Raw genomic sequence first — 10,835 nt, 5'->3', positions numbered from 1 at the left:
ACTTATTCCATATACTATTGAGATGAATTTTGATCTTTTCTCCCGTTTTCACGTATGCTTTCCGAGATAAGATTAATATTGAGATTTTTAATTAAATTTGTACTTAGTAAAAATTACAATAGTTATAATATTTTGTATTTATGGATTTGTTGTATTATTATAATATGGTGCATGTTTTCAACACTACCCCATATATTTTTTGCTTTTTATCTAAATAGAAAAATTCTCATAATATTTGATTACATCCTAACCTGATATTAAAGGTGTCATGATCAAATGAAGTATATTGTATTTACCATATATATATATATATATATATTGCAGTAAGGATGAGATATAATGGTAACATATAAAAAAAAATTATGAGATATTTTTTTTCTATTACATCATCTTTATAGGACCTCGACTAATCTAATCGAGCCAGGTTAGCTCACTAAAGGGGTTTTTACCCCCAACGTGAATTTTTCAAATTCACAAAAATTCGAACCCGAGCCTTGCTTAAGCAGAGCGAGTATCGAATCGCTTAAGCCAACTCATGTTGATAAAATTAGGAGATAATTAATGAAGAAGAATTAGCTAGAATTATATACTAATACATATTATAAATAAATACGAATTAATATTTAATTTTTTATAAAATTAATTATATCTCTAACATATATATATAATTCTCTCCTAATTTTTATGTATATATTATTGAATTATTGTCTTTAATAATTCACTAAACTTTTGTCTTATTATACTTTTCTTATCATGTCATCTAATTAAGTTTATTATTTTTTTCCTCCACATCTATATGGTCATTAAACTAAGACAATTTCAAATTCAGTGTGTTATATCAATTTTAAAGGGGGAATTTACCTAAAATGACTCATGGTTTACTCGTTTTGTCAAATCTATCATAAATATATTTTTGTCAAATATATCTCATGATTTACTTTTTGCATCAAATTTATCCCGGCGTTATCTTTTCTGTCGACATCTAACGGCCGTTGACAGATGTGCCCCCCACTTGCCACGTGGGCGCCACATCAGCACGGTCGTTAGATGTCGACAGAAAAGATAACGCCGGGATAGATTTGATGCAAAATGTAAACCGTGGGATATAGTTGACAAAAAAAATGATAGATTTGACAAAACGCGTAAATCATTGGTCATTTTAAATAAAAAGCCCATTTTAAAATAAGCCATATGATATTAATTTGTTAATATTTTATACTTTCAATGTTACTAATGTCATTTCTCGCACTTCTATCATACGAAAACTTTGTTGATTGAGAACTTTTTTTGGAAACCAGCTGCACTATGTGGACCCCTACCCTAGTAATAACCCTAAAACTAATAAAATCTTAAAATTTAACAGCTATATATGAATTTGCTCTATTAGTAAACTCGTCAAGTTGTTTGTTACACAAACCCATTTTCGAAATTCATGCAAAGGTCGCCAATCACATTCTAGATAAATAAAGAATTCTAATTCTACAAGGGGAGATCCATGTATTTTTGAGATTGTTCGAAAAATTAGAAAATATAGCATATATAAGTTCGAGGGTCATAACAGTCAGTTATACTAAATTAAAGCCTATTATTTGGATTTTTTTATAGAAAAAGTTCGGGATATGGTGTAGTGGGTAATCACACTCCCCGAACTCCGGCGTTGTTGGTCGCCCGCTATACTATGCAAGCCCCTACCCTAGTAATAACCCTACAACTAATAAAATCTTAAAATTTAGCAACTATATTTGAATTTGCTCCAATGGTAAACTCCTTAAGTTGTTTGTTACACGAACCCATTTTCGAAATTCATGCAGAGGCTGCTCGTCACATTTTAGATACATAAAGAATTCTAATTCTATGAGGGAAGGTCCATGTACTTTTGAGATTGTTTGAAAAATTAGAAAATATAGCATATATAAAATCGGGGGTCATAATAGTCAGATATACTCAATTAAAGCCTATTATTTTGGATTTTTTATAGAAAAAGTTAAGGGGTTTGGTGTGGTAGGCAGTCACACTCCCCGGGCTCTGGTGTTGTTGGTCGCCTGCTGCACTGCGCGGCCCCTACCGTAGTAATAACCCTAAAACTAATCTCAAAACTTAGCAGCTATATATGAATTTGCCCCATTAGTAAACTCGTCAAGTTGTTTGTTAAACGAATTCATTTTCGAAATTCATGCGGAGGCCACCTGTCACATTCTAGATACATAAAGAATTCTTATACTACAAGGGGAGATCCATGTACTCTTGAGATCATTTGAAAATTCAAAAAATACAGCATATATAAAATCGAGGGTCATGATAGTCGGATAAACTCAACTAAAGCCTATTATTTTGGATTTTTTTTGAAAAGTTAAGGGGTTGGTGTAGTGACCAGTTACACCCTGGACTTCGGCGATGTTGGTCGGTACAACAACCGTCACAGAGCGCAGGCCCCCAACGAGGCGCTAGTGGTCGGCGGGCCCCCCCAACAGATATTTCTGGCAACTTACAAACGAGACTCTTACATTAAGAGAACCGCAATTGCATGGGGGTAGAATCGAACCCGTGATGCCGAGGCAACTCGACCAGGCCTTAACTACTAGACTACCAATCCTTGGTGGTCTATTATTTTGGATTGATTATGGAGACATCCTCCATTAACGTACACGGAGTAGACAATGTAATTAGTCAATCATAAAAGTCATTTGATAGAAGATTATTTTCTTAAAAGATTAAGCAATTATTCATTGCATAGGTTTTTGTTTTTGTTTTTTATTATGAAATTTGTTATCCACAGAATTGCAAAACAATTTGAAACTTATTATGGAAGCTCGTGGTAGGATGGTGATTTGAAGTTTATACATGATTTTCTCTTTTATCTTTTTTTTTTTTAATTCTTTTCTTGATTATTTTGTTATTCATTTTAAGTTTAATATCTATGTTCGTAGTAATTTTTATGGTGATTTTTTTTAATAATTCTATACTAGATATGAGTTGGCTTTATTGTAAATGATAAACTTAAATATTTGTGCCTTTCTGGTTATGCTTCCAATTCAAACTTTTCTTCTTCATTTGGTTTCACAATCTGGAATATCAGTTTTAATAATAGTCATGTATATTCACTTTGTACAATAAGTGTACATTAAGTTGTCACATTATATATAAAATCTTAATGTCTTATTGTATCTAAAAATAATTAAGCTAATACAAAAAGTTCGTCTATTTCATAATTATGGGCATGTTTGGTATCATAGTAACATTCTAAAATTGTGATTTTGATTTTGAATGATGCTAATTTTGACCGTTTGTTGGGGACATGTGGACCCCGCATATTCAGCAAAAGCGTTTGACCTCTGTTAGGGTTTTACCCGGCCCCTACTCAGCCCCTTCCTTCATAGCCTGCTCTGTATCATTCATCAGTCGGCCTCCCTCCTTCCCCCCGCCCCTCTTCCTTCTTTGATCGACAACGAAGCCGACTTCTATCTCGCAGTGAGTTACTATTCAACCGAATCTTTCTACACCCGTCAGCTTTGAGTGCATCTTGCCCCCTCCCCCAACTCTAGCGTCTCCTCCCCAGTCAGTTTGAGCAGCAAAGGCATTCGGCAAAATCCAGGCCCCTACCACTGCCATCTCTTCTTAAAAGGGTCGATTGCGATTTCACGGTTCCATACCCAAATCCAAGGTAATTTCTCCGCCACATTTTACTCAAGAGTCCTGGCAATTCTATCTGATACTCTGTGATAGGGTTAGGGTTGCATTTCACTTGTCTGCCGTGAGTAGAGGTTGCCTTGTTTTGGCCGATTTTTTGCAAGGAATTTTGGTCAGTAGTGAGTTGGAATGGTTCTGCTTGCCTACTTACTGTGTAGATGTGCCCTGTGTTGGTCGAATTTTTGCAAAAAAATTTTGACAGTAGGCAGATGGAATGACAAGTTCATTCCTCATTGCTGTCTGAGTTGATGTCGAAATGTGTGTTGGTCGATTTTCCTTGGGCAACAAACGGTGTGTTTGGAAAGTATGGAGTTGGAATGTTTCTGCTTGCCTGCTTACTGTGTATGGGTGCCCTGTGTTGCTCGATTTTTTGCAACAAATTTGGGACAGTAGGGAGATGGAATGACAAGCTCAGTCCTCATTGCTGTCTGAGTTGATGTAGTTGATGTGTGTTGGTCGATTTCCCTAGGGCAACAAACATATCATAAGAAATCGGCAAAGAGTTAAGAGACAAGTTCCTATTTGGGATCGAAAAGGATGGCCCTCCATTGCTTGTTTGTGGCCTCAGTAAGCTAAGCTTTCTAGCTATATTAAGCTAGACTTTTCTAGCTAACCTGATTCCAAATTTGATGTATAAGTTTGATTTGAATTTGGCGACTCCACTACCCACCATGTAGTTATATACATTAATTGAGCAAGCCAGAGGGCTTTTGCATTTTGGTGCCTTTTTTGCCGACTTTTATCCGATCATCTTACTTAATTAGCCACACGTACGTATGGAAAAGGACTGCTACTTGAGTATTAGCGGTGTGTTTAGAAAGTATGGTGTTGGAATGTTTCTGCTTCCCTACTTACTGTGTATAGTTTCCCTGTGTTGCTCGATTTTTTGCAAGAGGATTTGGCACAGAAGTTTCCTTGGAATGGTTGTATTTCGAAATTGCTGGTGCCTTTGTTTGTTGGTTGCTGGTTGCCATTTCTGTTTGTTACGCTAAGCTGCATATTATTCTTTACAAGGGTGCCTCTGATTGAATGATGTTGTTGTTGCATTGGAACATAATGTGTTTGTGGCCTCACTGTGGCATTCTTTCCTTGCATTTATCTATCAATGTCTCTAGTCCGTAATACATCTTGAATTCCTAGCTTCTACATGTCTTGCATGTATGAGTGTGTATTTGCCTAGTTAACCTTTACTGTTGTATGTGCATTATTAAGTTATCGGTACTGCTCTGCAATTGAGATGGCTCCCAAGGGTGATGGCATAGTTGAGTGGACAGACGAGCTTGAGAGTGCTTTCGTTGACATTATGGTCGATAAATTCCAAAGGACGCATACATCAAGTTGGAAAATGAAGGACTGGGAACAGATAAGTAGGGAACTGGAAGACAAATTCCCAGGTGTGATTCTTGGCGCCGACAAGGTGAAAACAAAAGCACAAAGGATGAAGACACAGTACACACAATTCATAGAGCTGATTCAGCACACAGGAGTAGGTTGGGATGGGCCGACTAACACCGTGAAGGCAAATTCTGATATTTGGGACAAGTTTATCAAGGTACTCTACCGCTTACTCTTTCTTAAAGTTGCCTATTTAACGCAAAGTCGTTGTTACTAAGTATTGCATGTGTATAACATGTAGAGGCACAGTAACTTCAGGACTTTTCGGTCAAAAGGATGCAAGCATTATGAGGCCTTACAACTGATGTACAAAACATCGTTAGCAACAGGGGGCCTACGAATTTCGTCAACCGACCCACCTCATAGCCCCTGATCCTATGCACGCATAGAAGAGGAATTTTTAGCATTACGGAACAGCCGTGGCAAAGAGCCTATCGATATTGCAGAGGGATTCGGCGACAGTGATGACCCAACTGATGAAGCTGAGGAACCTGTCATCACAGGGTCGAGGCGACGAGTGAGAAAGAGAGGTTCGAACAACAAGTCGCAGTTGCAGGAGTTGATCGACTTGTACAAGGAAAGTAAAGTGAAGAAGGACAAAGCGAAAAATTCTACCCCTCTAGAGTCAAAGAAGAGCAAGTCAGTGACGAGCCCCGAGAAACCAGCATAGAACAGCATCGGAGAAGCCATGGTAATCCTCAATCAAATGAAGGGAACAATTTTTGTACGGGAGAATCTCGCCTGTACAACACGTATTACGGAGGATGAACGATGGCGACAGGCGTTCGTTTGGATGTACGATGAAGTTAGGCGCGAATGGTTGCACAACCTTGTTCATCCTTAAACGCTCGAACGTTTCTCCTCATATGTGTTTGTTACTTTCGGTTTTTTCTGTTATGACATTAACTAGACCCTTGTTTTCCTTTACTGTTATGTTTGAACATGATTGACTTTGCTAATGTATTGGCTATGTGTTTGAAATGTTATTCCCTTCGTCAATTTGTGCTATTTGTTGATAATCTATCATGTTAACGTTTGTTGATACAACTCGTCACCTTCAACGGAAGAGGATTATGGCAAGGTATGTGAACTCACTGCGATATGATAATTCATCCAGCAATGATGATGACAGCAGCGTAGATGATTTGCCCGTCCTTTTGGCGATCCACGATGCAATGTCTGAACAGCAAGTCCCCCGTGCACGTCCATGTAGAACGTCAGCACTACGAGGCAGTGAGTATATTAACGAAGTGCTTTCAAATGACACAAAATGTTACGAGAATTTCAGAATAGACCCTCACGTATTTCATAATTTGTGCGACACATTAAGAGCAAACTGTGGCATTCGAAATACAAGGAAAGGTATGACCGTCGAGGAGATGCTTGGAATGTTCTTATTGGTAGTTGCACATAGCACTCGATATGCTGTTGTTGCCGAACGCTTTCAGCATTCTAAGGAGACAGTCTCACGAGCATTCAATTTAATACTTCAAGGACTTCATTCGTTAGTGCCACCGTACATAAGACCTAGGAACGTTGAGGAGCAGCCTGAAATTCGCGACTGCCGACAATGGTATCCATTTTTTAGGGTAATTATTGTACAACTGTCGAAATTAACTTCTATTCTTTTATTACATGTACTGTAATTCGTATCGATTTTTATTATTACTGCAGCATTGTATCGGGGCAATTGATGGGACTCATGTTAAAGCTATTATGCCAGCTTCCGTGAGAGGCGCGTATCGCGATCGAAACGGTGACATAACGCAAAATGTTCTTGCTGTTTGTTCCCATCAAATGATCTTCACTTATGTCATGACCGGATGGGAGAGTTCGGCACACGACTCTAGAATTCTTTCTGATGCCGCAATGTTACTGACATTCCCTGTACCACAAGGCGGTGAGTTCTTACTTTCCATATACCATGTTCTCTTGTTAAGCTCTTCTGTATTTCGATAAACATATGGAACTTCAGATATATACATTATTTGTACATGTCTGCACACAAAACAATATTATGTAGTTGATGCGGGCTTCCCAAATATGCCCGGTTATTTGGCCCCTTACAAAGGACAACGGTATCACCGCAGTGACTTCAATAATGACAGTCCTCCAACGACGATGGAAGAGTTGTTTAATCAGCGTCACACATCCGTTCTTAACGTAATAGAACGGTGCTTCGGTGTCGTGAAGAACAGATTTGGAATATTGCGGGAAATGTCAAACTTCAGACCGCGTCGTCAAGGACAAATTGCGCTTGCCTGCTTTATGTTGCACAATTTCATTCGGATCAATAGTTATCGCGATAGATTATTTGAGGAGTATAGTGATGCGTGGCAATATTATGATGAATTTCGTAATCCACCTCAACAAAATAGAATCCGAAATGATATTGACATGAGCAGTAGGGAAATGGATACAGTACGTGACCGTATTGCATATCAAATTTGGCACGTTGAAAGAGGACGAGCCTATTAGGATGTACAAGAACGGGTGGAGTTGAGAATTAATTATAATGGAATTGTATTATAAAGGAGTAAAATGTAATGTTTATGTGTGAAACCCACCTTTATTGACTTTTGATGTGTTGTTTTGTTTTGTAGTGGGTAGAGTTGAGTTAGAATTGTGATTTTAAGATTATATTGTGAAACCAAACACTACCTATATATATATATATTTGATGTTTCAGTCATAAGGCAATAAAAATAAATTGGGAGTAATTTGTGTTTCCACATTTAATAAAGTCATGAAGATGCAATTGAGTGAAATATGGTACAGTAAACAGCAAATGGAGTGTATTAACTAATTAGGTGATGGAATAGCCCCAGCCAATATAGGCTGAGAAGATAAAGTGAGAAAAGTGAACAAATTACGACTTTGAACTTACACAGTATGGAAAGAAAAAAAAAAGTGTTGCACGTTGAACACGGAAGGAGAACATGAATTAATTAAGGAATAGAGTTGAACCCAAAAATATCGAAGGAAATATAAAAACATATAAACATCTACACATGCATGAATAAGTGCATTTTATATTAATTATACTTCTCAATGGAGCCCGCCAAATATAAACATGGAATAATTAATTTATATGCATATTTTATAAGTTATAATCTAATAATATAGATCGTTTCGTAATACATATAGTATGAAAAATTCTTATATCATTTTCAATTAAAGTGTAACATATTTAGTGAGATATCTAATAACATTAACTGATTAATTATGTGAAAGTGTTTCATTAAATAGTCGAGGACTTGAAAATATTTATGTGGCAATTCCTTTCAAACAACTTGAAATTAATATATATATATATATATATATATAAAAGAATCTCAATATGGCCCACTATAAAAAGAAAATTCACGTTAAAAGAGATTCATTTTCAATGAATCGATTATGTTCAAATTAAATTAATTGGAATCCATTAAACTTTCGAATAAGTTGTATACGATAAGGCGTATACTAAAAAAAAGGCTTAATATAGGAAGAGTGAAAACATTGAACGAATTCAGCCATTTACTCCATATAATAGCTACTTAAATAAGAGCGGTTATCTACCTAAGACTTCAGGAGAATTCGAGCGTCTAGGTGAAGAATTCTCCTTAACGAGAATTTATCGATATTCATAAAAAAAAAATGAAAAAGTAAAAAAATAAAAGGAGAATTCATTGCTATTAGAAAAGTGAAAAAAACAGGCTTCTTAACTTCGAGGGCGATTGAGTATGCTTTTGATAGGTCGTGTAGGCTCCGCGGGAAAGCGAAGCAGCATATAGTGTTAATAATGCAAAATCCACGCCTGTCGCACTCTCTCGCCTTCACTTGTGCCCCCGTTCACTCGAGGCATGTTCATTGGCAATCCTATAAAATTCACGAAACTCTATTCGATATTAAAATTGAAGAAGAAGAGTTGTTCAATCATTTAAATCAACCCTATTGAAAGTTGATTTTTCCTTTTTCATTTTCCAATTATTCCTTTGACCGGCTTGTCCTCCCAATTGATTATATGTCACCCCGGTCACACACCCATCAAGATCGCTCAATTGACTGGTGCTTCCCCTCCGCCGCATCAACGCTCTCCAAACTGGCCGATGGTTGGAGTCCTACTTTGCTAACCTCTCGCTTCCTGGTCCACCAGGCCACGACCCTAAACAAATGCCATCCCTAAATGTAATGGACACCCGAAACAGTAGGATTTATAAAAAATCATTGCTGGCAACTATGAAAAAATAAAATTGCTCACAATTTATTAAATGTTGGAGACGTAGAAGAGGGTATTTTATTGTGGTTATGTAATTAATACAGGTTACGTCATAAGTAAATTAAAACATCAGTAGAATAATAAATCTTTTTATCATAATCAGTATATTAATTAATATTTGTATGATATTAGAAAAGACAATATCATTACAGAATGAAATATTACACATACAAGTGCGAATTGATGACGAGTGGAAAATGCAATTAAAAAGCCAATATAGAGCAACATAATTGACACAACTAAGTTAAGTCAAAGAATTCGACACGATTTTAAAATGTAATGCAATGTATTATTTTAATTCTTTTTGAAGTTAGGCCCTTTTATGCATTTGATTGTAAACATAAAGATAATATTCTTATCAATTTTTCCATTATATAAATTGAAATATTCTATTCAATCACATCTATATTTCCAAGTGAAAAGAGAAAACACGAAAATATCTTCATAAAAAAATGTAAGAATAATAATTTCTTTAAAATTTTATGACAAAATTTCTTGATATAATGATTTGACTCCGGGGCAATGCCTGGGGTACCGTACCCTAATTTCCTATATAAACTACTTAATTTTCTACTAATATTTTTCATGCAACAGGCGAATTTTTATCTAATTGACCCAGAAAGGACTCACTAAAAAACTATCATCATCATCCTTTTCCTTTCCTGAACCACCACTTGGGTCCTTTTACTTATTTTGCCATCAATTTGGTCCAAACATTGTGGTTTCGTCCACCAATTTGGTCCCGCCATCGATCCTCTAACGAAAATCGGATGTGGCGATAAATGGTGTCTAAAAGATATTTCTTTAATCAAACTTCCCCAAAACTAAGTCGTTTTTGCAATTTTTTATTTTATAAAATTTAATGGAGAAGGGAAGTTGGGAAGGAGGTAGACCAATTGGGAGCTCCCCGTCTCTTTGGACGCCTCCGGCGACCTCTCTTGAGGAGGTGGTGGTTAGATGGGGAGACCCCAGCCAGTTTGCCCCCCCTCTCGATTTTTAAACTAAAAAATGTTGTGGCCTCCCCGGCTAGTCGCCGCCCCCTCCCAAGGAGGTCGATGGAGGCAAGAGGAACCTCCGCCGACCTCAACCAAGGGGGCGTCGGCCGATCGGGGAGCCCCGGTTGGTCTACCTCCCTTTTCCTCTTCCATTGTTTCAAAACGGGGGGAGAGGGGAAGGGGGAGTAGATCGGTTGGGGCATTCCTGGCCGAATGTCGTCCTTTCAGTCGAGGTCACTGGAGATTGGGGGTTCGGTCGACTCAATTTGCCTACTTAATTCGTTAAAACTAAAAGGAATTCAAAAAATTATAAAAACGTTGTTGTTTTTGACAAGCGCGAATGAGGAAAAATAGTTTTTTTGATGCTGCTTATTGGGAAATGAGACATCCGCTAGTGGTGCTCATGGCGAGGACCAAATTGATGGATGGAACTGCAAAGTTTGGGCCGAATTGGTGGCAAAATAAGTAGAGGGATCCAAGTGATAATTCGGAGAAAT

General features: G+C 37.2%; 1 protein-coding gene across 1 annotated transcript; it reads left to right on the top strand.

Annotated features, from left to right (window-relative positions):
* Window positions 1–4,924: 4,924 nt before the first annotated feature.
* Window positions 4,925–5,752, top strand: LOC116212189 (uncharacterized protein At2g29880-like). Its single transcript, XM_031546759.1, has 3 exons — window positions 4,925–5,239; window positions 5,324–5,388; window positions 5,500–5,752. The coding sequence occupies exons 1-3, from the start codon at window positions 4,925–4,927 to the stop codon at window positions 5,750–5,752; spliced, it is 633 nt and encodes a 210-aa protein (XP_031402619.1).
* Window positions 5,753–10,835: the final 5,083 nt, after the last annotated feature.

Source organism: Punica granatum, chromosome 6, assembly GCF_007655135.1.
Source record: "Punica granatum isolate Tunisia-2019 chromosome 6, ASM765513v2, whole genome shotgun sequence".
Taxonomy (NCBI): domain Eukaryota; kingdom Viridiplantae; phylum Streptophyta; class Magnoliopsida; order Myrtales; family Lythraceae; genus Punica; species Punica granatum.
This window is presented reverse-complemented; position numbering and strand designations above follow the sequence as displayed.

Coding starts and splice junctions, on each gene's coding strand:
- LOC116212189 (XM_031546759.1), top strand. CDS start 4,925: ATGGCTCCCAAGGGTGATGGCATAGTTGAGTGGACAGACGAGCTTGAG. Junction 5,240..5,323: donor TTTGGGACAAGTTTATCAAG/GTACTCTACCGC, acceptor TATAACATGTAG/AGGCACAGTAACTTCAGGAC. Junction 5,389..5,499: donor TATGAGGCCTTACAACTGAT/GTACAAAACATC, acceptor ATTACGGAACAG/CCGTGGCAAAGAGCCTATCG.